The following is a 27,536-nucleotide window of genomic DNA, read 5'->3' on the forward strand; positions in this document are numbered from 1 at the left end:
GCTTGCTGTGATACCCTCTGTACTTCTTTCCTGTACTTACTGCTTGCTGTGATACCCTCTGTACTTCTTTCCTGTACTTACTGCTTGCTGTCATACCCTCTGCATCCCTGTTCTGTACATACTGCCCGCTGCCTTACCCCCTCTACTCCTCTCCTGCACATACTGCTTGCTAAATTATTTGAACATTGTTTGCAATATCCCTAGCTTTGCATGTTCTGGAACAGGCCCACTTTTCTACTCTTCTTAATCAGAATCAATAAGTATATTTTATGAAATGTGTTGTTGGTTGTGTACCAAACCCACCCCTAATCATTATTAGAAGAAAACACATTTTATGACATTATAAAATCAAGATATATGAAGACAGCTAAAATTCCTCACAAGCTCTAATGGAAATATGAAAGGAGTATATATTTTACAATGCTGTAAGATTTATACATCGGTTTTAGGGACTGTTTAACATAACACATTCTCTACAATTGGGCTGCAATCTGGGGCTGAGACATTCACTTGCCAGGAGCTGCAATAGCAGACATAGGGGCCACTATGCCAAGAAATATTATGCTCTCCCCATGACCCTATCATTGCTGCTTCATCTATAAGCTTGTTCCTTTAGCCAAGATGGTGTTTGCCCAAGGGGAACTTTTGGTTCACCTGATACTCCCAACGGACCAGCTTTGTCTTCTTGGCCCCAAAAAGGTAGCACAGCAATGATGGCTATAATAATTTATTTTTGTAAATATGAACAAATGCCTGGTGATCCTGGAAGTCTCATTGTCTTCTTTTCTTTAACTCTGCCAATGCATTAAAACAAAAGTCTGTACAATTTCCAATTCAGCAGGAATTTTTAAGCTTTAGCTGGCATTTAGTATACATTTGTAGCACTCCCAGCAGTATAGCCTATCAGGCCTCCTGCAGCCCTCCAAATGCTTTTTTAAAGCTACACCTGCATTCCCATTAGGATCTGCATGTAATACTACCACAAGGGAGCAGGTAAAACTCTTAGGGGGCTGTAGAGCTAACTAATACTTTTCAAATACTCCATAAATGCCAATTGAACACAATGGTCTTTAGATTGACATATTTTTGTACAGGGATAATCATGCATGATTGGTTCTTGATTTTATTATACCTGTGCTTGCCTTACCTCCATCAAAGCCGATGGCACTTTCTTATGCCTCTTGAAAGCAGACGGGTGAATACTTTGAAACATGGATGTAAATGTGCTGGTTGCAGATCTTGGCATTTGTGGTGAGGAATTTGTACTGGCTGTTGCAAACTCTGAAAAATCAAACAAAGCAAGAATTTAGCTGAAGACTTGCCTTTCTTTGTGCTGTAATAACCAAGTCCTGCCAATAGAGGAAATTACAGCACTGAACATGGAGATACTATTACTTTATTAATAGTATTATTAAACAATGGAATATGACATTATGATAGTCATACACTGCGAAATAATCTCTGAAATGGATAAGGGTCAGTGTCAACAGGCTACTTGTATCATATAAGTCTGTCCCCATACAAGTCTATGGGAATGCAAAAGCAGGTTGAAACAGGTCAAATGCACCCGAAACATCTCGTAACATGTAAGCAGTCTTTAACAGTCTCTTGTAACATAACAACCATCTCCTGTAACTTGGCCTCTGTCTGTGTTATCCTGGAATATGTTAGCAGCATTTAATTCTTATAGCAGCGTTTAGTCTCTTATAACATATTAGCTGCCTTTTCTAGCTAGACCTCCATTTGTTCTGCAACTTATAAGCAATTTTTAATAGCATAACAGCTGCCTCCTGTAACTTGGTCTCAGTCTCTGTATTAAGCAATTATTAATACTCCCCAGGGTTCACCCCAGACATTTTTTAAGCTGGTTGGGAAGAAGCTTTAGGCGGGTGGTGCTGGGTGGTGCACCTGGCTAAAAGGGGCTGGGGAGAACACTTTTCTCTTATCACATGACATCTGCCTCCAATACTTTGCTTAAGCCTCTGCATTATTTTGTAACTTGTAGGCAACCCTTAACAGTCCCTTAGCAGTCTATATAACAAGGCAGTCTCTTCAAACAGTCACTTCATGGTAGAAAAGCCTTTTGTATTGCGTGTATATAAATCCTTTAAATGTGGCATCTCTTCATGTAATGTTGCAGCTTATAAGTGATAAATGTTATGGGTCCATAGACCAGGTTATGGGTTCCATACTGCAAAAGAAATAGGGGACTATGGCTCAAACATCTATATATATATTAAAAACATGGCATTCATAACAGATATTGACCCTGGAACTGCATTTACCTCTTTTCCGCAGCTCCGCGTAGCAGCCATTGCAGACCTTGGACGGACGATCTTTTAGGTACTTTAATGGGTATTTGTTTCTGGAGCAGCTGCGACAAACAATCTGATGAAAAAGGGAAAATAATACAAAATAGTTTTTATGGAATGTTTTGAAAGACTGACAAAAACCTAAACTCAAACTTTATTACCCAGTATTTATATAGCACTGACATATTACATCAAGCTATACAAAGTTCATACTCATGTCCCTCAAAGGGGCTCACAATCCAATGTCCCTACCAGAGTCATATGCCATTATCATAGTCTAAGGTCAACTAAGGTCTAAGGGAGGAAGCCAAGTTGAAAAACTCACTGAATGGTTTTGGAATGTGGGAGGAATCCAGAGTACCCGGAGGAAACCCACACAAACACAGAGAGAACCTGCAGACAGTCTTGGCTGAGAATTGAACCTGGGACCAGGCGCTGCAAAGACCAAGGTGCTAACCTTTGAGCCACAGTACTGCTCAAACAATGACAATGCCAATGCTATTGCTATAGTAGTGTGATGGAAAGGCATGAAAACCTTCCTGTAATAAGAGTAAATTGGTGAAGGATGTAACTCATAGACACTAAAAAGGTAATATGTTTCATTGGCTGATTGGATTCAATTGCCAAACCGATTGGTTACTATGGTTGGCTTTAGAATACTATCGTTTGGCTATACAAATCTAAACATACTGCATATAGAAAACGGTTAACGCACTGAGCCTAATTTATTAAAGCTCCCCAAGACTGGATAAAATAGACTGCCATGTGAGACCCTAGGTAGTCCAGCAAACCAGGAATGGATTTGGTCCAGGATTTAAAGCATTTGACAGTTAATAGCAAATGATTTTTAAGAAATAGTTCCAGGTTTGCTGGATCATACAGAGTCACCTATGATATTCTATCTTCTCCAGTCTTCAATAAATCAGGCCTGTTAATGCTGATCACCTGTTACAAGGTAACCATTGTAGAGGATTTTCTGCACCAAAAACAAGTGTAAAAACTGTCTCCTTACAAAACCACTCTCATTCATGTATTCCATCTATATATATAGCTGTATGCATGGATTTCAGCAACAAATTACATAATCTTAGGAAGCATTTTCAGGCAAGAACTGAAATCATTCAGCGAGTTGCTAATACTCTCCAGTATGCAGCATAAAGCTGCCTCATTTGTTGTACATTGCAGAAGACAACCCAAAGCTCACCTTCCCGCAGGCATGACAGTGATGGCGCCTCAGTGTCAGTGTAAAGTCACTTCCGCAGTTCATACACATCATAACATGGGACATGTGCACCACACTGGGCGGCCTCTCCCCCAGGCTCATCCCCAGTCTTTCCCGCACCTAAATAAGACAAAAATCAAAGCATTGTTTAATATATGAAAATCCACAAGTCATCTGTACATAAATATTGGGAGCAATATGGCAGCAAAATGTGTATTGCCAGGCAATATTTATTAGTAAATATATGTTTTAATATATATAATATAATATATAGACTCCCTGGTGTCCAGTCTGCAGTCCCCACAGACAGTAGTTTTTTTTGTATTCATTTATTATTTCTGTTATTATGTTATCATCATAGTTTTTAAGGTAGATGTAGGGAGCAGAATTATGGAAGCATGCATTTGTAAAAAGGCCTGTAATAGCAGGGGTCTCTACAAATCCTAATGTGTCTCCAGTCTATGGCTGTCTCATAAAGCATATCTCACGGTCACCTATGGATGCCTGCAGTCTCCGACCATCTTCTGTAGTATCTCTGCAACCTCCATCTTCAGTAGTGCGCCTGCAGTCTCTGACTATCCCATGTACTATGTCTGCAGTCTCTGTCGGTCTCCTGTACTATGTCTGCAGTCTCTGACCATCTTCTGTACAATGTCTGCAGTCTCTGACCATCTCCTGTACAATGTCTGCAGTCTCTGACCATCTCCTGTACTATGTCTGCAGTCTCTGACCATCTCCTGTACAATGTCTGCAGTCTCTGACCATCTCCTGCACTATGTCTGCAGTCTCTGACCTTCTCCAGTAGTCTGTCTGTAGTGTCTAACCATCTGCTATAGTATGTTTGCAGTCTCCTGTGTTCACTATCTCTTGTAGCATGCCAGCAGGCTTTGACAATCACCTATCACATGCCACAGTCCATGACAGTTTTCTATATCATTATTATTAAATTCACTGAATATTTTTTTCAGCCCTTGATCATACCATATTCCTCACTTGAGGACCTTTATATATATAAAAAAAAAGTTACCGCAGCCAACCACTGCTAAAGACCTTTTACTAAATGTGCATATCTTTACATTGCCACTAGGTGGGGGTATGGCACCATTTTAGGGTATTGGGGCTACCATGCACACTCATGGGTGTCTTGCAGTAGAAATGGGACAGGATGACAAATTACATGCGCAGTTTTGAATTAGCTTTGCTCTAAATGATCAAAGACCTTCAGACCATACAGACCCAAATAGATCTTCTGGAAATAATAATAAAAATTGTGGTGAACAATGTATTAAAGAATAATGTATTTCTACAGCACCTATAAACTGTACCTGCAACTTTAGGTGGGTGATAACCCCCCCTTCCCCCAAAGAAAAAAAACAAACAAAAAACCTTCCCTTGTGATTTATTGATATCAAAGTCACCAGAAAGACGGACACGTAAGATTCATGATTTTGAAATGGCCCAAATTTGTTCTGTTAACCATAGGCCATGGGTATAAGTCCTGGTATTCACATGTTTTGAAACGTCTTTAATTATATTTTATACATATTCACAAGATTTTTAGTAAAAGTGACAGATGTTGGGGCAATCTATAACACAGCCAGGGGACACTGCCAAGGGAAGGAGCAGCAGCAAAAATAAATAAAATCAACTAAATAAATTAAATCTGACTGTTGAATGTTCCCTGAAGATAATGAATATGTCTACCGCTCATTCGTCATTCTTCTCAATTTTTTGGCGTTTGGGAAGAGGAACACGTCGAAAATTTGTAGCTAAATGACACCTTCTATGTCCCATCCCAATTTTACAGACCAAAATGATTGGGTAAACCTATAGTATTTTTTTTCACAACCAGGTTCGCTTTTCAAAATAGGAAATAAAACAATTTAAATATTGGATGATTTGTTGGTTTAGAGAATTTTTAACAGTTACAAAATATATATGTTTTATAGAGGTTTAAATATTCACCCAGAAAAAGGACAATGGAGAATAAAGAGACAGTTCCTACAAATCAGGGAGAGAGAGAAGAGAGGAGAAAGAAAAGAGAGAGAGAGAGAAGTAGAAAGAAGTAGAGAGAGGAGAGGAGAGAGAAGAGAGGAGAAAGGAAAAAAAAGAGAGACAGAAGAGAAGAGAGAAAGAGAGAGGAGAAAGAAAAGAGAGAGAAAGAGAGAGGAGAGAGAGTAGGGAGGAGAGCGAGACTTTTCATATGTAGCTTTGCTTGGTACAAGTCATTTACAATCGAACCAGCCGTCCAGAGCCTGGCTGATGTCCATGGGAGCAAAGTACAACCTTCAGGTTCCTTTGGTAAATCAGGAGGAGTGTAATTGGACTGAGTTGTGCACCTGCCTGTTATTTTATAATGGTCTTTTAGACATTTGGTGTCCATTATGATTAGGGCAGTACACACAATGCAAATAGGGTGCCATTCCCTATTCTTATCACCTTACTACCTTGCATGTGGCCAGACTCTGCTTTATGATACATACGCATGTTTGGTGATTGTCGGCCTAGATGATTGGATGTGCTTGTCTCAGACAAATATCTGATGTGTACTGGCATTGTCCATCACATTGCTATTGTGAATTGATCAGGAATGATGTCTGTTCATTATGGAATAATTCTGTTTGCTACCTATAGAGGAGAGCACAGCAGGGTGCTGCTTATTCATCCTTCCTTTTCCCTTCTCCGAGGAATAGAACAGGACAGTGTGTACAGCACTCCTGCCTAATTTATCACTTAAAACAATCATGAAAGATCATTTACAGCGAAAACTATTTGGTCATCTGATATTTGTATGAGGATTTATCCCCTGCATGTAATTAGTGCAGTCCCTGCATATAATCAAACCAGTCACATTTTTTAACCTTTAAATAAAATGTTGATATTGCTAGAATGGAAAGCACAAAATACTGGAATTGTCAATGCACACAGCAAACTAAGCCCACGTCATAGTGCACAATTCTGCCAGCCATGTTCAGGATTGGCATTCTTTGTGTGGGCCTTGTGCTGCACACGTGCCATAGCTCCTTCTGCCCGCCCTTGTTAATTCCCTTTAGTAAATCAGGCCCATAGTCTCAAAACCTCCTTCCCCGAGGCTATCTATTGTGTTCTGTGATTTTACACTATTTCTAGAAAGAAGTGGTGATTATCCAGGTATATTGTTTTTCCACCGGCTGCCGCGCCACCAGCTTAGTCTACTCTTTGAGCGGAATAATATATGAACAGCTTGAAGCCGGTAAACTGCCCGCAGAGAGCGCTAGCTTGCTAATCTTAGCAATATAATGAGTTTGCATCACAGGAATTAATTCCAGGTCTGGGAGTTGAGTGGAGTTGTAAGTATTTTATTATTTTTACCACAAATATAAATCTCAGCAGTAGGGCCAGACTGAATCCTCCCCGACCGAAAATTACATTTCCTAATTGTTGAATTGTTTCACACTCTGAAAAAGATCTTTTTTCTTTTTTTTTCTATGCGGTGGTGATAACAATTGTGTTTTATTGCCAGCTGTGAGGTGGTTTTAATTTTTACTTGTCAGGCTTAGGCTGGGGGGCAGGGGAGGGCTAGGTCATTATTTGCTGTTAAAAATGAAGGTTGACTTGAGTTTTGGAAGAAAGGCTGAGACTTTGAGACTCTGAGATGTAAATGACAGAGCCCTATTTGTTGTACCAGATACATGGCTGTGTAATCAAGAATCAGAGCCTGCTATATGTAAAGAAGATGTGGCAGTAATAATATTACCCTACTGGTTCATAAAAGGGGGATCCCAACTGTACCTACAAACTGCTAACCCTAGGTTAATTGTTCATTATACACTAGGCAGATATTGAACCACAACATCAAACATGAAGGGCCAGGTTTGGGATAGGGCAAACTGGACATCCTGCTCCAATCTGTAGGGCCCGGTTTAGGAAAAGGCAAACTGGACATCCTGCTCCAATCTGTAAGGCCAGGTTTAGAATAGGACAAACTGAGTAACTGCCCAGAGACTCAATTAACAGAAGGGATGTAGGGGGTTAGAACACTGTGCATTTTTATATTCCTACAACTGTCCCTGCCACCTTGCTAACAACATTCATGTTTTCTGACCGTTACCACTAGTGATGGGTGCAATAAAAAAGTTCCTCTTCTAAAATGTCTACAAAATTAAGACCATTTTGGTGAAATTTGGCCAAAAGGCAAAATGCAGTGAAGTCAAAGGGGAAAGTAGAATAACATTATTAGCTTGGTCAGGTAAATGCGGTATTGTCATGTGACCATGACCTGGCAATCACACGGCTTTGTTGTAAAACCATAGAGGGGTGTGATATTGCTTTGTTGATAAGGCATGCTGAATGGCAGGGCTGTCACCAGTGGGGCTCTAAAGAGCTTGACTTTTGCAATTTTGGAACTTTTAGACATGGAGGGGAGAGGGGCCCAGGATGTTTACCTAGTATGAAATTACTGATGGTGGTCCTGGCCTATGGTGTCGGGAGCTCAGAACTAGGAACACTTCCCCCTCCTAGATATAAGTAGGCTCCACATATCTGCATTGTGGTACTATGCAATAAAACATGTACTACTTCCTTACCCAAAATCTGCTGTTAACTTTAATTGATTATAGCAACCTAAAATGTTGCAACCCGAACCAGCCCAACAATTAGGAGCTGATTTACAGAAAGAAAAGTCTGTTTGCTTAACATAATAAATAAAGTGCAGTTACACACAGCTTGAATACCAAACCTTCTGCAAATGAAACAGAATTTTTGCAGAAGATTGAATGATTGCAGCAAACGTGGCCTCACCTCATTCAGGCAAATGTATTCAAATCGAACACTAGTAAATCATCACCTTGGAATTGCTGTAAATAGTCGCTCCCTCCTCTCTTTGATATTGAACACACAAATTCCACAGGTTGAATAAATGTGGTAATAGAGCCGCTTATTACCTGTGTTTAACTACGCCACAGTGACTGTGTAATTCATATTTGTTCTATTTATGGGGGTTGGCCTGACAATGCTTTCCCAGCATGGCATGCTTGGAACATGGTGATAGGAGCTCTCCAGCAGCCAATTACTCAGAGGATTGATTAAATTTGATTATTAAAACTCTCTTAGACTGGAGAAGGTAGACTACCATTGGAGAACCTGGGTGATCCAGCAAACTTGGAATAGATCTGGTTCAAGACTGAAAAATTGCTAACTAATAACAAATGGTTATTAGGAAATCCTTTCCAGGTTTGCTGAATCAGCCACATTCACCCATGATAGTCTATCTTCTACAGTAATGGAGAGCTTTAATAAATCATACACAATATGTGGACAAAGCGATATTAAAACCCCATAAAGAGGACCTCTAGTTAGTGTGAAGGAGCAGTCATTATACTCAGCTTTATTCTGCTTTTATTTTGCCTTCACACTAATAAACATGCTAATATGATTTTTTTTAAATACAATCTTCAGATTTCATCATTCAGAATCCGTGATGTCATCACTAGGTCTCCCTGCTTCTCTTTTCAATGCAATGGCTGGTGGGAAGGGGTGGCATGGTGCTTTACCTACAGTACATGGTGCTTCCTCCAAACATCATGGCACCCCATCCCATTATGCCTAAGAGTCCTTAACCCTGATATAAGCAGTGTGCCTGTTCTTGAGAAGAGAATCAAAATATCAAATATGTAAATATCAAAATATAATAATGACAATGGTCTGAAAGAGGATAGGCTGTATAAGCATGCACTCACATGTAATGCTGAGCGTCCATGATTGAAAGAACTGAAATCTAATAAATGAAAGGGTGGGCCGAGAACAGTCAGGGTGGGAAGGGAGGGATGGATGATGCTGGATGTCCCCCTGCCTGGAAATAAGGTTGCTACAGGTTCTGATGTACATTATATGAAGCTCACAGTGTTCAGTAAAATCGGCAATCAGAGAGCAGCCTGTACAACTGTGGTGGGCAAATTTCATAAAAAGTTGCATACAGCACCCCTAACATACCTCCTGTCTCATTTTGGACAACATGAACACTTACTGTAAAGAGACCCAAAGTACGTAGTAGAAGGCCCAGGGCAGGATCTAGTATTTAAAGGGGGCAAAGTACATCAAAGGGACACTCTCCTAAGCGACAGGATTTACCCTTTGTTCACAAGCACAAAGTGAGAACAAATTAGGGCAAATACTTCCCTTCTTGACTGAGACAATCTGTGCCATTTCAGCTTTTGGGGCACAACAAGTCACAACCTACCCAGTGTAGCTGAATGGGCACATACAAGGCTCAGGGAACCCGGTGTACACTTACCTCCACATTGTTATAGATAGACACAGTTGGAGCTTTGTAATATTCCTGCACAGTCCTGCTGATACAGCTAAACCAGTCGTCTCTCTCGGAGCAGGAGCTGAAAAATAAAAAGAGGAAATGAAAGTTTTCTATGGAGACAGATGGGCATTATACAGTCCGTCACATCCTACAATACCACAGCTAGAGCTAAAAATGCGGACGGCGCAATTTTCCTCCTCCCTCCACTACACAACAATTCTTCCAGACCAAAACTGCAGACGGCACAATGTTTCCTTCCCGCCCCCCTTTCCACAATCACAACAGTTCTTTCTTCGATCCCAAACCATTGACACTAAATTCCATAACACATAAATTACGCTAGAAGTTTGGCTAACCGCATCTGCTGCAAAATTGCGTTAAATATTCAACGCGCTTTGAGCCTCCCTGACGGCTGTAGATCATCGCATTGTCGTGTGAGGGTACAAATCGCATTAAAGATAACGAAGACAAAGTCACTGTCAGTCAGAATGGCAATTTGGAACAGCATTTCAGCGACAATAGCGGCGACAATTATCTTCAGCAGAATGTGCCGAAGAAAGAAAAATGGTCGGAGATGGAGCCAATTATTTGGCGGTTTGTGCGTAACAGGGGAAAACAATATATTAATCAATGGATTTGATACGAAGCATTAAAGCAACATAGATTGACTGATATTGGGTTGAGCACGTTCCTTTTCCCTAAAAGTATCATTATGGGGCAGATTTATTGGGTGAAAAATAAAATAGTTTCAGTCTTTATGGTGGTTTTAGGTTTTGTGTACTGCTAAATCATTTTTAATGGGAGCAAAATATAAATTGTAAGCAGGTTCATGCGATAGAAATTCTTTCCTGGAGATTTTAAATTTATCCCTAAATAAGAGCAATGGTAGCAATGAAGGTGCATGGGTATCCCTACTGAGTATCGGGAAATGTAAAGTGAACACTTGATTGAGTCTAAGATTCTTCATGTGCTTCAGTTTAAATGCAAACAGTCCTCGGCAGGGGTCTTCTTTAAGTCTATTGTATCATTTTATATATTTTCATTATCATTCTCTAGAATTACTTTTTTTTTTTAGCAACAGCACAGGCTGCCTGGAGGCTGACATACAACTATGCAAAACAGATCTGAGTGGTAGGGAGAGCATATGAAACAGACTGGGAAGTCTCCTTGATCTGATCAGTTGCATTTAAAAATGAACAAGCAAACGGGTAATTACACCAATGAAATACATATATGGGTGCTGTTTTACCTGCAAAAGTTTGATCTTTCCATCCCCCCACCTCCTAGATTGTAAGCTCTTCGAGCAGGGTCCTCTCCTCCTTCTGTGTCACTGTCTATCTGCCTGTCATTTACAACCCCTATTTAATGTACAGCGCCGGGTAATATGTTGGCACTGTATAAATCCTGTTTATTATTATTATTATTAATAATAATAATAATAATAATAATAATAGGAATTGGGTCCAGCAACATCTCAGCTCTCTCTGGCAGAACAAGAAACCTGATTTTTCTCTGCTACAGTTAGGGTTTTGATTTCCTTCAGCCTGTGACTGGCCAGATAAAGGAGAAGCAGCAGACTGATGAGTTCATCTCTGGTCCATTCTGCTCTTTTCCATATCTGCATGTCCTTTCTTAGCACATGTAATGGAAAGAGAAGCAAAACCTGACACCTCGCACAGGTTTTATAATCGTTCAATCAGAAAATATTAATTTGCAGTGATAAATGTGTTTTAAAATGTTCAGAAACCTTCCACGCTGACAGATTTTTAGATGAGTTTTAAATTTTACAGAGAGGAAAAAAAAATCTCTGCCATAAAAAAAAGTGAGTTTGAAAGCAGAAAACACTAATGGAATCTGTCAGGGGTTTCTTAGCGACAAACATAGGGTTTGGTTAACAGCCGCCCTTAGAGCAATTTTATAAATTTCATTAGCCGAGGACAGCGAGTTTGGGATGCTATGCACATGCTTAATATCAAACATGCTCTTGGTTCACGATTCTCTGTGCATCATTAAGGCCTCGACGGCAGGAATCACAGGTATCAAGCTGCCAAGGCATGTCGCTAACACGCATCCTTTGGGCTTCTGAGGTGAGTTATGTGCAAATTGGTTCCACCTTTTCGCATGTGAAGAGGCCGCGCTAAGTCAGAGATGGCTTTTTAGGACGCTGGCGCGTGCTCGCCGGGCTCAGGTTGGCCGCTTAATGAGCAGTGACTGAGTAATGACCCGGTGGGTAAATTACAATTCTCATTATGGCAGAGAGATCTGTAAGCAAGAGGCAGAAATAATAGGATGGTATGATGTGTGTATCCAACAATGAAATGTGAAATGTTTACACAATGACCATGCAGAGATCAATATTTGATTGTACAGAAGACGTAGATTCAATTGTGAATGGCTGTCATTCTTGGAAAACAATGGCAGCTATATCAATAATATTAAGGGCTATAGAAGAGTTTCCCAGTGCGTGTATGTTCCCACAAAAAAGTAGAATGATGCTTCAAGATACGACAGCAATTTACAAAGAACTTCAACAATATACAACGCGTTTCGAACCCAATACAACCACTTCTTCAGGAAAAATCTTTAACTTTTGTCAGGTTTTCTGTGTCCTCCCTGGGAAAATAAACCATCTCTTTTGGTTTTGACAGCCATTGTTCCCAGGACTAAAAATGAGGTAAATCTCAAATTCTACGCTGCCCCTACAGCAGGAATAAAATGTAAACCCACAACAGCCATACTGAAGAAGACTCTCTCCATGGGAGTCATAGGAGACCCAGAGTATCATCTTACCTGGCAGACAACGTCAGGCAGCACTCCATACATTCAATTTTCAAGACGTTCTGAGCATTTTCCACAATTGGCCGGCTCACCTAGAAAACAATTGTAGCAGTGAGACAAGGACCTGTCTATTAATTGTTCAACATCTGACATGAGAAGCTCCTGAGTTGCAGGATAATTGAAACACTTTATAGCTGTGGAGAAAAAGTGAAAAAAAGGGCATATAGAGACCCTAGGACTACATTGATATTAAGTTAGAATCATGATTTGTGATAAACATTTATACATATAAATTACAGTAAATATATATACATACACAAATTATGATTCTAACTAAATATCATTGTAGTCCTAGGGTCTCTATATCCCCTGAGGAAGCCCGTCTGGGTGAAGCGCGTCGGAAAGAGACCCTGCTCTTTGTCTCCCGATCTATATGCAAGCCTGTAAACTTACTTATCAATTAATATAGTGTGGACAGAGTTCCTTATCATACCAATCTGTAACACCATTCTATCATTGTTTTAAAGTTTTTTGTACCTTAATAATAATAAAATTATACTGTTTTTATTTACATCTACCTATAGTCTATGGTGCCATTCAGAAAAGCCTATCTTTTCTCTTTCTTCTTCTAATGATAGTCCAATTTCTGGACATAAAAAGGCTTTGGCACCCAAACCAATTAATTAGGACAATATGATTATACTATGTAAGTGATGTTCGGCTAGCTATATACACTATATTACTATTTTAACCAAAACTTTCAGTTAAATATATCCAGAAATAGCCATATACTGTTTTATAAATGATTCCCCCAGTCAATTCCTCTGAAATTCAATGGTGGTATTTCTTCTACAGGTCTCCTATTAAAACAATGACTCATTCTGCCACCTAGTGGCCAATCATCATAAATGCACAGCTGTCACGAAAGAAAATAAATAGGAAAGAAAGGAATTTTATGAGCGAATTTAAAAGGGAATCATTTATAAATAGAGCGCTTTGTGTGCACCAAATATCTACTCACTCTACAGATTATCTATAGAACAGCAGTACCCAGTCTTACAGGAAATTGCTGCACTGCGACAAAGTGCCAGAGTTGTTTCATATTGGATTACTGACTGCACAGTTCTAGAAATACATAAAGCACAAGAATGGCTTTAGATATAATGGGTCCCTGGGCAAATTTACAAAATGGGCCCCAAATGAACATCATTCCATCTCCCTGCATCCTTGTCATTCTGTCAATATGAAGAAAGTGGGGGCTCTGGGTAAATTCCCAGCTTTCCCTTCCTAAAACCAACCCTAACAAAGCACACCAAGATTCAATTAGAAATACACATGGCTCCCGTATTTAGCCATTATTTGTTGCGCCAGGAGTTCAGCTTTAATTCTCCATTTGTTAATTCCTTTGTTTACGGACCATCTGTTATAGAAACCAAAGTGCTGATTCTCCTGCTAGGTGTTCTCTGTGGCTGGCTGTCCATAGGGAGCAAAATGTTAATATTAATGTTGTGTTTTATTTTCTCCGCAATTTTACAAGCAAGCATATGAGCCGTTACATTTTTACTACACCTCGGTTTTCCAGGGGCAGCCTTTTATTGTAACGTTACTAGACCTCTGCTACCATAAGATGAGGATATTAGATGTGCAAAGCCTGGATTTACCTTTTCTCTGCTGAAAACATTTATAATTAGATATATTATTTCTAAATATATATCACACAACCTCATTATAAGAGATTGATATTGATACTTCCTGCAAAAGTATATTGAGTTATGTAACTAATGAAGTAATCTATATTCTGCAGGGGAAAAAAATACCTGGTCGATATTATAGACACCTGAGCAACCTTCATGGCCAGTATGGTGTGCAAAGCCATCTTTATATATTGTATATAGTCATGGTGGACCAATTGGTATGGAGGAACCCAAGTGTCCTGCATCTCAACCTTACTGAACTTCTTGGGGGTGAATTGGAATGGTTAACCAGGTCTTCTCATCCAACATTAGCACCTGACTTCAAAAATGGGGGCAAATTCCCATAGATATCCTCCAATATATAGTAGAAGCATAGTAGAGGATGCCAAACCATATTGGTGGCCTTAGTTTTGGAAAAAGTGTAATGTTCAGTAGAGATGATGTTTGGTTGGGTTTGCAGCTAACATTATATGTTCCTGATTCATCCAATCAACAAACACGTGTGTAAGTCCTTGTATTGACGTATGTTGGGAATACTTCCAGGAGCCCATTTCTAATGTGGACGGCAGGCAGAATGTCCATGATTTGGCCCCCTGAAAATCACCAGTCAATGGGAACCCTGCAGACCATAAATAGGAAATGTCCAGGAATATTGTCAGTAGGGAGCAACATTCCAATTTCTTGGTGGTGGTAAGCAGCAGTACCCCCCCCCAACAAATCACCAGCTAATGGAAATGCTGCCTGCTATTCACAATAGCTACACGACTCCCAGTTTGTACATAGAGGCACCGGTCATCTGTATTATTCACTACATCTGTATGTAGTAAATCCACACCAAACTAAACCCAGGTAAATGAATCCATTACTAATGGTCAGATATGCATAAAATGTCATATACATGTATATGTATTTGCAGCAATGCTTACCCTCATTCCAGGGATGGAGAGCGTATTCTTCAATCGGTACTTTCCATCCTTTTGAGGATAAGTATAAAGAAGTACATCGTTCATCTGACAAATGTAAGAAAACGAAAAATGAACAATCAGTATAGAAAACTTGCAGCTTTCGTAGAAAATATACCCAATGATCCTGCCATAAAGCCCTTGGTAAAGCAGTTCATGACTATGTTTTGTATTGTGCTTTTGTGTTGTCACTTTAAGTTTATATTGGAGACTACAAGTCTGTATTACTGTCCTCAAAATGTGTATCTGTCTATCAATTCCTGAAAGCTGCACAGCTGTGTCTGGGAGGGGATGACCTGAACTATCTCAGGTGGTTCAGGAACACTTCCAGGTCCTGTCCATCTCCCAGCTTGTGATTGGAACACTTACAGGTCTTGTGCCTCCCCCAGGCTATGATTGGACAAAAGGGGAAACTGGAGAAACTGATAAGCTCATCATTCTGTCATTCTTCTCTCTCCTCTTTGTAGCATGTCTCTTGTTAGCACTTGAGCATTGCAGCACAGCTCACTTTCCCAGTTGGATCCCCACTGTGCAGAAGAGATGCAACTATCACATTTAGAAACCCGCATTAAAAATAAAGACAGTTCCTGATATCTTAGTGAATAGAGAGCTGCTTTCCCTATTATATGCAGATGAAAGAAATGGAACAGCTGGGAAGAAATCAGATTCTGTAGTTCTATGGATCCTCTCTGATTCTAAGCAGACCTGGCACTAATAAACATCATAACTCTGCGCTCACTATCTCCCACATCTGTCCCCTTTCACTACATTATTCCCACCAGAGTGGCGTCTCCGATACGATATGTCATACGAAAAAAAAACCTTCTGAAATCCCAGAACTGTTCCCGGTGCTGCTATGATGGATTGCCTTATGCTAATTCCTGCTATTATAAGAGTCAGGAAAAAGCCGGCATGCCTGTGAATCCGCCCCATATGCTCTGATGACCTTGGACGCAGCTCGTGCTTCTTTCCGTCATTCCCAACATAAATAATGTATATTCCTGAAAAAGTATCTAATAAGAGGATACCGATGCAGGATCAGCGCCCCCGTCAATCATTCCATGCCCCAGTGCCCTCTCCTAGGTTGGTGGTAGGGATTTGGCACACTGGTGACAGATGAATCGTCAGCCGTGTTTTATTCACTTTACTTATTCCTTCATAAATTGTCTTCCCGGCTCGCATTAATCTGATCTGCTGGGTGACAACACCACCGGCTGATCACATTACCATTCTGGCCTGGGGGTGCGGAACCAGATAGACATACATCAATTTATGGACAAGTAATGATTTTTCAGCTACATAAATCCGGCAGTTTTTTTTCTTGAGCTGTTTGCGCTGGGTGAACACACACGTAAATAATGGTAATCGTTTGATTTAAGATCATTGTTAAATAAATCTGAATTGTTAAGCGTAGCTGGGGGGCGGGGGATTCTGATAATCCCTGAGCCATGAACAGCAAATTATATCAATCAGTGAGATGTTGTTAACATCTGGAGCTCTACTACAAGTCAGAAAAATTGCGAACAGGTTTCCTATGGGGTTTCTTGTTCCATGATTGTATGATGTGCAACCTCCCTCTCACACTGCTTGTTGGTGAAGCTGTAAAAAAAAAAGAAGGAACACATATATCTTTTTTGAGGTTTACTCTTGAAGGAATCTACAGATCCATGGAAATTTGTCTGCTGTGAAGTCCTGCTATCAGTTTGATATTTTGAATCACTTAGGGGATTAGAGGGTTTGTTAGTAAATGTTTTACCCAAGAATCACCCAGCTTCTATCCAAAATTTCTATTTTACACATTGATTGATTGATTGACAGATTAAAGAATGTAAATCGATCTCATCCACAGTTCAAAAGGTTTCTATTGTTCTATTAATGTGAAAAACGTGTATGTTTGTGGGTAAATTTTTAATTATTGATAAAAAAAGCTTCTTTCTTTTTTTTTAACAAGTGGCGACAGAACAGCTTTGGGCTTAATTAATAAAGACGTAACCACAATGCCCCCCCCCCCCCCTCCCGCTCTGTATTTCATGGAGTGAATTGCTGAAATTGAAAGGAAAAGCGGTAATCAGATGGAGTCAGAAACAAGCTAATAAAATGGATTTTTGAGCCAGTGCCAAGGCATTGTTTGTTCCCCTGCTCTGGGAAGTGCCTGGAAGAGATGCCATGGCAAGCACACCGTTGACATGGCAATGGTGATTAGGACTCTGACGATTTCATTATACATTGGAAAAGATTATTGCTGTTCAATTGTGAGCTGAAAAATTCTCAGTTTTGAAAAAGGTCTCAGGATAAACCGAAAGGACCTCAGTTGGATTTTACCTGTTGTTAGCTTTTGGCAGTCCTTGTACAGCAGAGCTGTAGAGTGAGAAAAAGAATCCACACAAGAAGCCAATTAGTGTAGCTTAAAAGAGCTAACCAAAGTGCTGCTTTTTTTCACTTTCCAGTAATAGACTGGGGGTGGTTCAGGACAATCTGGGCTCACAGAAAGTGGCTTGAATGATGCTGGTCATCACACCAAGGACATCTAATGGCAAGGAAAAGTACTGCAGGGGAAAGGCATCTTTCAACTTGATCTCTACTGAGCATCCAAAATTGTTTTCATCTCATAAAAGGTAAACCAATGCATTTCAGGGTTTGCAGAATCCTCTTCATCGGGGTTACAGGATGACCGGAAAGGCATAGTGAATTTGATGGTCACACTCACTCATCACTCCACGATCCAGCACCTAGAGTCTCCTTTCTAAGTGTGCAGCCACCCACACCTTATAGGTTGATCTAAAGCACTTTGGCCCCTTCAGTGATTTTCATGCCTCCTGGGTGTTTCCTGTGACCACAAGTACCTTCAGTAATCTCCATGCCTCCTTAGGGTCTTCTGTGACTCCAAGTACTTTAAATGATCTCCATGCCTCCTGAGTGTCTCATTTGACCCCAAGTGCCTTCAGTGATCTCCGTGCCTCCTGGGTATGTCCTGTGACCCCAAGCACCTTCAGTGATTTTCATGCCTCTTGAGAGTCTCCTGTGACCACAAGTACCTTCAGTGATCTTCATGCCTCCTGGGCGTCTCCTGTAACTCCAGGTACCTTAAATGATGTCCATGCCTCCTGAGTGTTTCATGTGACCCCAAGTACTTTCAGTGATCTTCATTCCTCTTGAGGGTCTCCTGTGACCCCAACTACCTTTAGTGATCTTTAAGCCTCCTGCAGGTCTTCTGTGACCCCCAAGTACCTTCAGTGACCTTCATGTCTCATGAGGGTCTTCTGTGACCCCAAGTACCTACCATATTTATTGTGACCCAGAGTGTCTCCTGTGACTATGAACTCTTCTATGATGTCCATGATCCCAAGTCTCTACTGTTACCCCAAGTGCCTCCTGTGACATCTGTTACCTTGAGTGTTTTCAATTTGCCCCCTCGTGTAACCACATACCTTCCTGCTGTTTCTTGGGTCACCAACTCCTGCCTGTTCCTGACAATGTCAACTTGTTGCCTATCTTGACCTTTGGATTTTCCCTGACTCTGAGAATATGCCTGTTCCAGGGTGTCTGAGGGCTGTCTCTGTCCTATGTCTGTATATTTAGCAAATCCCAAACAGGGACCATCCCTTTATCCCAGCTCCATCCCAAACTAATCACAAGCTTTAAGCTAAAACACCCAATGATTAGAAGGTTTCCAGTATTCTGACCAAATCCACATGTAAATCTGAAATAAACGACCATTTTCATTTAACTGGCCAACCCCATCCTGCAGTCCTTGCACTCTCCTATATGGAATTGCTTATTGTCTGATCCTCATTATAATTACATTTTCATCTATGAAAAAATCTCAGCTGAACTTTAGAAGAACAAGCGGTTTATCTTGTGAAGCTGATAGGGCATCTGTGAAGGGCCCATGAAGTCCCAGGGGCCGAGTCTCACTTGCAAAGTCATTCTGGAAAGGCTAAGATAGGGAAAGGGGCTGTTGTCTGCCTGGCAGGGGTCAGGGTAAGGTCCTAGGTGGGTAAAGGGTGACAGTGGGCTGGCAGCAAGAAATTTACAAGCTTGGACACTTTCTGTCCAGGGCAGGCCAAGTCACTCAGCAGGGTTTGTTTTGGATAAAATAGGGCAAATATAGTGCACAGCATACAAGGTAAACCCTTTCTATTCTGTCAGTTGGGGCCTTGGCAATGACCCAGTTGCCCACTTTGCTTTACTTGCCTTGCTAATACTTACAACAGGCTTTGTCACTCAAAGGTTTCTTATACTCTTGCAGCGAGGTGTGCTATCTACTCCCACTATATGCTATGAAGTCTCACTAATAGAGATGGATTAAGGCAGAATGGGGCCATAGGCAAGGTGGAACCATTGCCCCTCTCTCCCTGATCCCCTCAAGTGATTTGGATGGGTATTGCAGTAGGCACAGAGTAAGCCTCCCCCAATAACATTCTCCACATCAAACACCAAACCGAATGCAAACCAAAAGGGACAGGCAGGTGCACAGCTCTCCAATCACAATATTTCCCTGGTTTGATGCAGAAGGTGGTAGCTTGTACCTGGGGCCCCTGGACGCACACTGGGCCCTGGGCTCCTGCATAAGGTTGGTTTATGAATGACTCAGCATTAGCTATATTAGTTATCACCTATTGAATGGACACTACCTTACCTAATGCACTCCAGTGTCACCCTCCTATGAGGGTTGCATCAACTTTAATTAGATTAACCAAATATAGCCTGGTACATTGTACATAAATCTTACCAGGAACAAGTGGCGAGGATGGCGTGCTTTCCCGGACACCTTCATCAGCGTGCCTTCCTTTACAAATGCCTGTGACAACAGAAATCGGTGTGAAAAACTTAACAAGCGGAAGATGAAACCATCATCACATTGCTGACCTTCTGGCTTCCTGCTTGTCACTCCAAAATCCTAATTAACACCATAAATAGGATTGCTCAGCCTCCTGCAGGACTAAGTATGAGCGGGGTTTATGTGCAAATTGTGGTATGAAAACTAGATAGTTCACAATGGCGGTTAGACGTCAGTGAGGGTCGATGAACCCAGAACTGGCAAATTAGCGTTTAATAGTTGCTGAAGAGGAATTTCTTATAGAATGGCACTCCGACACACCGGGACAGCCTTTAAACTGGATGACCTATGCACAGGGTGCCAATGAAATCAGCTAACAAAGGGCACCAGAAAATGGTGCCTTCATTGCCAAGGTATTCTTGGAATGTGGGCATCAGCAAAAGTACCAAACGTAAGGGAGGCATGCACTGGTAGGGGGTGAACAGTGCACCATTTGTATTAAAAAATTAATAGAGAGGCGGGTGGTATTGTTGGGAAGTTGGTTGAGCAGCACACCAATAATGGTGCAAACCACTAGGGAGAGGTGGTAAATTTGGGTGGGTAGGAGCAGGCAGTGGATCATAGAGTGGCACACTATTAGTGAGTGGAAATGCGCAGGGATAGGAGGGCTGACATAAGCAAGTAGTTGGTGTGATGGTACATCATGAGCTCTGAAAATCTCCAGGATGAGGTGAGTGGGCATGAGCAGGTAGTTGGTAAAATCGTGTACCATAAATGGTGAAAATCTCCATGGTGAGGTGGGTAGGCATGGACAGTTGGTAGGCAGATTGGCACACTATTAGTGGTGAAAATCTCCAGGGTGAGGTGGGCAGGCATGGACAGGTAGTAGGCAGATTGGCACAGGCACACTATTAGTGGTGAAAATCTCCACAGAGAGTTGACATGAGCATATCATTGGTGAAACGGGGCAGCATTAGTGCATAGAACAGAGGTATGAATCTAGACCAGGAGCCAACAAAGTCTAATTTTGTATTAGGTGCTGTGAAACCTAAGGCAGGCCAAGTTTAATAGGTATCAGTGCACCATGCTGAAGTGCACCCTGCACATGCTGTGTGTGTTGTGGCGCACTACATTAAATAATATGTGCAGCTCTGGCTTTTCTTTTATTGCTGTACTTTGGCACCCTATTCTATAATAACACATATACAGCACTACATGCACATTTGCCAGAAATGCACTCAGCTCCTAATTACAAATTGTGGGCTGACAACACTATGCAATTTTGTTGACTGTGTGTCACCCCACCCATTTGCAGAACAACTTGACCACTCCAACGTTCATCTATTAACCACATAGGATCTGATTTGTAGGTCAGGATAAGCAATGAGACCGGGAGAGGGGGAAAATAGTCCCTTTGAAGCCAAAAAAGTAGCTCCAAATTTATTACAAGATCAACAGATACAATTTGCACTTATACCACATATAAAAAAAACACTTTTAGGGTCTCTTTAAACATCAGTGAATCTGACATTCACTGAAACACTCCTTGGTGGAGAGTCTTACATGTCAATTTCGTTTCAAAGACAGTGATTGTTTCTACACTAGGGAATATTTTAGTGAATATCAGGAGCAAACAATAGAAGCTGATTGCATACACTTTAACACATATTAATGCACAAAATACCGTACATTTACATGCGACAGACCTCAAACAGCCCTAAATATGGCACAAGCAGTGTTTGTATTTCTCCTTTGCTAGAAAAGCATCTGGCATCTGAGTTTTTCCTGAATGATGAATTCGTTATTGATCCACTCGTCAGAAATATTGCACTTACTCTTCCCGGCTGTAGCAGGCTGCCCTGTCCCCTGACGCTGTACTCGATCTGAACCAACTTCTGTAGATTTTCCTTCAACACACACAACAGAAGTGACAATTAATGAACAAGCTTCACAATGAGACTGAAAATAACACCTGCAAATGATATTTAAATTGCTTGGCACTCCAGAATGACAAAATAAATCACTTTGCTTCATATCGGCAAGGTTCAGATACAGAGGCGGTCGGCAAAAAAAGTCTTTTTATTTTTTTGCTTTGTAGGATTCATTACAACATTTACACAATGGGGGCGGTTCAGCTGGCGGGGTGACAAAAAAAGGGCGGTGGGAAACTCGCCGCTAAAGGCTAAGCGCTATTTCTAGCACTCACATTGGGCTCACAAAATAACCACCGGCTGTTGTCGACAAGAAAACAAATTATGTTTAATTAGCTTCGAAAATGTTTTGTTTACTGAGCATCCAATATGAATGCCACCTTCCTTCACACATCGCTGCAGGCTTATATAAAAGTAGAATTCTGATCACATTTGGGAAAATTGTTTTATTGAGTTTGCATTTTAAAGTGAACTTTATAAGTCTGTGGTATTACATTTCTGACATTCTGAGATCATCTACAGAAAAGTTCTAAGAGCAGATATTATTATTACTAACTTGTATTCATATATAATCCCAGACAGGACACTATCTGCGTGGAGTTTGCAGGTTCTCCCCGTGTCTGCGTGGGTTTCCTCCGGGTACTCCGGTTTCCTCCCACATTCCAAAAAACGCAGTTAATTGGCTTCCCCCTAAATTGACCTTAGCCTACATTAAGGACATATGACTATAGTAGGCACATTAGATTGTGAGCTCCTTTGAGGGACAGTTAGTGACACGACTATGGACTTTGTACAGCGCTGCGTAATATGATGGCGCTAAATAAATACTGTATAATATTAATAATAATACTAGTGGCAACATATTACGCAGTTCTAAATGAACATGCTTTTGGGTGTACAGTTGTTCTTTGAAGATTTTCACCGTAGCCACAGACGTGTGCAAATCTAGTCACCCATGGTGTGGTTTGCCTCTCTCAGCTGCACTGCAGCAGTATACTGTGTGCCCAGAAGCTGCCAAATGCAACTTTACTTTCCGGGTCTGAAAGGGCCCTAACTGAACAAACTTCAGCTTTAGACAGTGATTTTGCCCCAGGCAGAGATGATATTATCAGACTGCTGCAGACAGGAGGTAGCAGGGGTTGATCTGCAAGTTCTCTGCACATCTGCTGTGCCCATTTTGAGGGTTCCTCACTATCCTTGTACTTTGTTCCCAGGTCTGTACACCTGCTGTTCCCATGATGAGGGGTTCCAACCATCCCTGTGTCATGTTCCTAGGACCTTACCCCTGCTGTGCCCATTTTGAGGGTTCACCATCCCTGTGCTGAGTTCCCAGGTCTGCCCCCTGCTGTGCCCATTATAAGCGACTCTCGCTATCCTTGCTGGAAATTATATTGAGAATGAGAACACCCAAAAATCCCAGGTGGCAAGGAATTATTCTATGTAGATTTATGGCAGATTTCAAAGTTGGAGCATCCGGGACAGCATCTAGGCTCTGAATTAGCCAAAAAGGCTCTACACATAGCTAAATCATCAATTTTGGGTTTAACCACTCAATATTTTTGATCAAATAAAAATTCCCAGTATATGTCGCTGTCATACAAATCAAGAAAAGGTGAAATTGAGAAGTAAGCAGCTGTTTATTGTGTTTTTCCAGTGTAAGGACAGGCCAGCCTTCATCTGATGCCGGTATTGATCTGGGCAGATATTGATCAGCATGGGAGAAAATATCCAAGCTACAGTAGAAATATCAGTTCCTTCTCTCCCGGGAGGGTGGAAGGGTTACATGTTAGGACTCTGGAAATTTCTCATAGCTGACAGGAACCCTCTGGAGACAATCAGATTTATAGAATTTCTCAGAGTCAGGAGACTATTTAAAAATAAAGTACAAATGTAATAGGAACTGAAAAGTGATGAATGACGAAGGTTCACAAATAGGTGTCAATAAACCAATATGAAAGGAATACAAAGATATTGTATAGTAGTTTCTTTAAATGCAATTCATTTTCTTTGAAGCTGAACTTATAACTGATCCCCAAATCTGATAAAAAAAACATATTGGTTGTTTTTCTATTCAACCCTAATGCACCCAGATTATGGTTCAGTTGAGCTTCCCCCTACAGCCAACTCCTGCCTACAGCCTACACTAAAATAGACCTTCCAGGTCTTGCCATTTAACTTTTTGGAAAAGCAGAGTCCATCCTGATGACTTTACCATTGATCCTTATTTAAATAATGCAGGAGTACCTACATGCAAAACCATAGCTAAGCTAAGTATAAAACGAGTTAGATCATCCAATAAATAAACCACAATTAATCTTCTCATATATTTATATAGAGCCAACAAAATACACAGCAATTTACAGAATCCCTAGTCATATCAAAATAGGATTTTACAATCTAATGACCCTGCCATAGTCATAGTCTAAGACCAAATTTGGAGCAAACCAATTAACCTGCCAATTTGTTTTTGGGACATTGGAGAAAACCACACAAACATGGAGAAAACATACTGGTTGGAAGTTGAACTCCTACTACTACAAGGTGAGGGTGCTAGCCATTGAGCCAACATGACGCCTTGACTTCTGTGTGTTGAAACCATTTAAAAAATAAGGTACAAATGTAATATAAACTAAAAATAAAGAAGGTTTACAAATTTGAGTAAAAAACAATATAAAGCCCATACAACATATTCACACATATACTATATATATGTATTTATTGCTTTTCAATGAATTCTTAATCAGCTAGGGAGGAGGAGTGGAATTTTAATGTTATCACTGATTGGAGTTGTTATTTAACTAATTAACCTTTAATCGACCTAAAAAACAATCTGCTTGCAACATCACAAAGCTGCCTTTTCCTGCCTCATTTTGTTATCCTGCTTGCAAAATGGCTCCATGTTGGCCACTTCCTGTTCTGGTGATGATGTGATTGTGCCGGGATTACAAGAGACAGGAAGCATCAACTAAATACAAACAACTCACAATCAACAGGGCACCTTAAAGGAAATTCAGTCTTTTTGGTGTTTTAGACATTACTTATCTGTAATCAGCTTGTGATCTTTCCCTCACGTGATAGGGATGTCTCTTTTCTAAAGCCACATCTATATAAATGATTGGATTTCTTATTTTAAAAGCCAGTAAAAAGTAGTGAAAAAAAAATTATGGATATGAACAATCATTTATGGTGCATTGTACATTGCAGGCAGCGTACCATTGCCATGTCTGTGTACTTTGTACTAAAATGTGTCCCCGTTTGGAAGTCTGAGCTTTAGTGAGTATTAAAGCCCTTGCTTTTGTTCTCATTGGGGTGATTCACCCTTTCTGTCCTATTGAATATAAAATCTGACAATAACTCTGTGTTCCCACTATACCAACTGGAATGCATTTCATTAACACATGAGCATTAATGCATGTTTTTCTTGCATAAACATGGAACACATGTGCAACAATAAGAGTGTGTTGGGTTTTAAAATCATTGGCACTGCAACATGCTAACACACATATTGAGTGCTGAGTGTGTTGATTCACACATTGACAATGCACAGCAACAACCAGGTGTGAATCTCGGGAATACATTTTCACTGCAACCTAAGTAGAGGGAATCTTTCAATAAGGACTTTTAATGGTTGTAACTATGAAGATTTCCTTCAATTTGGGAACATACAACATACATACATACAACATACAAATGTATACTGTACAGTGCAACAACTGTAATATTTTAAAATGTATTAAAGAATGAAGCTTAATTGCAGGCTTCAATCACCATGCAGCATATGCAGGCATTCCTGAAACACAAAGTGGGTGCTAGGAAAACTGATTCAGTGAATTAGGAAAATCTGGGTTGCTGAACACCAAACATGGACATTGGAGAAGCTGAATGTTTGCTGGGGAGAAATTTTTTTTTTTCAGGTTCTATTTGATATGAGTATATGAAAAAGTATTTTCCCCAAGAACAAATGAAAGCAGCATATCATCTGATTTGAAGATGCTGGGATTATTCAATTTCAGCTATCAACATCTTTTGATGGACCTGACCTAAGTTAGCTTCATTCTAAACCTATTTCTACAAGTTGGGACTCCTGCAACCCTTGAGTGATCTCATAATTGTATTTATTATTTCATTATTACTCATTATTCCTCCATCGCATATTGTTACTACCCCCCAGTAAGCCTGTTTAGGCCAAACGTGTCTGGAATTACTAAAACGTCTGTAATCATACTCTGGATACTCCTTTAATACATCAAATAAGCTTTAATTTTCTAAATGATACAGGAATGAGATCTGTATAGTGCTAAGTTGGCCAAAAAACTTTCTAACTTTGTATTTATTCACTTATGATAGCCTGTTTAAATTCATGTGCTTTAAGTAAATTTAATTTACCTTTCTTTCGATTTCCTAATCCCCAAGAACAATGCCAAAAAACACAACAGCAGTAAGACATAAAGACCTGTCATTTATAATAATGAAAGCCTGCTAGACAACGGCTCACGTGCTATGTAGGTTAGTGGTACACTTGAACCATGCAACTCCATCAATAAACTATTTTTCAAAGGGACAAGAAACGATGACAGCAGGAACTCACCCCATGACGCATACTCTCGTTAGCTCGGTCAGCGACTTCTGAGACAATGAGCAAGGCAGCTGTAATATAAGAAATAAATCATTGTTATCATTTCTGGCTGGGCAAAGGGTCTCTTTCCCCAAGGTAACCAATCAGTGATCATTTTCATGACGAAATGAGTCAATTTATTGATAGATTTTATAAATACCCTCTGAGCAAATAATGCACCTCAAACAACAAATAAAATGTGTAACTATACAAATTGGGCAGAAAAAAGCCCAACATCAGAGAAACATTTAGTTTTAGATAAATGGGGGGCAGCTGTAGCTGGTGTTTGGTTTGTAAATAGTCAGTAGTCTAGGTTGCATTTGGAAACACAACCTAGTTATAAAGCCAGAGCTCCAACCAACACAAGATCCCCAGAATGCATCCAATCATGCTCGGTCGAATGATTTCAAAGTGTAGCCTCGAGGCAGGGTAGTGGAATCACCCCGAAAAGTGTTGGATAAGTTACAAAGAATTACATTTAATTTAAATAATTAAAAATGTTAATTTAAAAAATTTGGTGATCCTTTGATTCTCTTCTTGATGAAGGTCTTAAAGAGCTCTCTAATACTTCTAATAATCCAGACACCACACATCAATAGAAAAAAGAACACCAGACATCTCAATATCTGAGCTTTATATAAACTCCACCTGCATACACTCTAGGGATTTTCTAATCATTGACACCGGATTCTAATTTCACAGATTCCAGGAGTGTGAAATTTATGCATGTGATGTTACAATTCTGCATTTTGTTAAATTCAATGAGGATAATGAAGACACATTGTCAATTATATGTCTCATTTATTTAAATATATCACCTTTATCTGTAGGCACTGTTTGAATGGAGCGCTATCTTTAGCCTTTTCAAATGTATTGACAAAGTCATCAATTTCCATGGAGTGTACTTACTGTATATTTACATTTTTACATTGCTAGATTACATTTTATTCAAT

General features: G+C 40.3%; 1 protein-coding gene across 1 annotated transcript in view; it reads right to left on the bottom strand.

Annotated features, from left to right (window-relative positions):
* Positions 1 to 27,536, bottom strand: part of FGD5 (FYVE, RhoGEF and PH domain containing 5) — a gene marked incomplete in the record, with an annotated part of 91,149 nt that overhangs the window by 7,565 nt on the left and 56,048 nt on the right. Inside the window, 8 exon segments of the mRNA XM_072420509.1 lie at positions 1,148 to 1,281; positions 2,286 to 2,388; positions 3,517 to 3,654; positions 9,806 to 9,902; positions 12,614 to 12,693; positions 15,222 to 15,305; positions 19,990 to 20,058; positions 21,873 to 21,944. Coding sequence (XP_072276610.1) covers positions 1,148 to 1,281; positions 2,286 to 2,388; positions 3,517 to 3,654; positions 9,806 to 9,902; positions 12,614 to 12,693; positions 15,222 to 15,305; positions 19,990 to 20,058; positions 21,873 to 21,944 — 777 coding nt within the window.

This window comes from Pyxicephalus adspersus, chromosome 8, assembly GCF_032062135.1.
Source record: "Pyxicephalus adspersus chromosome 8, UCB_Pads_2.0, whole genome shotgun sequence".
Taxonomy (NCBI): domain Eukaryota; kingdom Metazoa; phylum Chordata; class Amphibia; order Anura; family Pyxicephalidae; genus Pyxicephalus; species Pyxicephalus adspersus.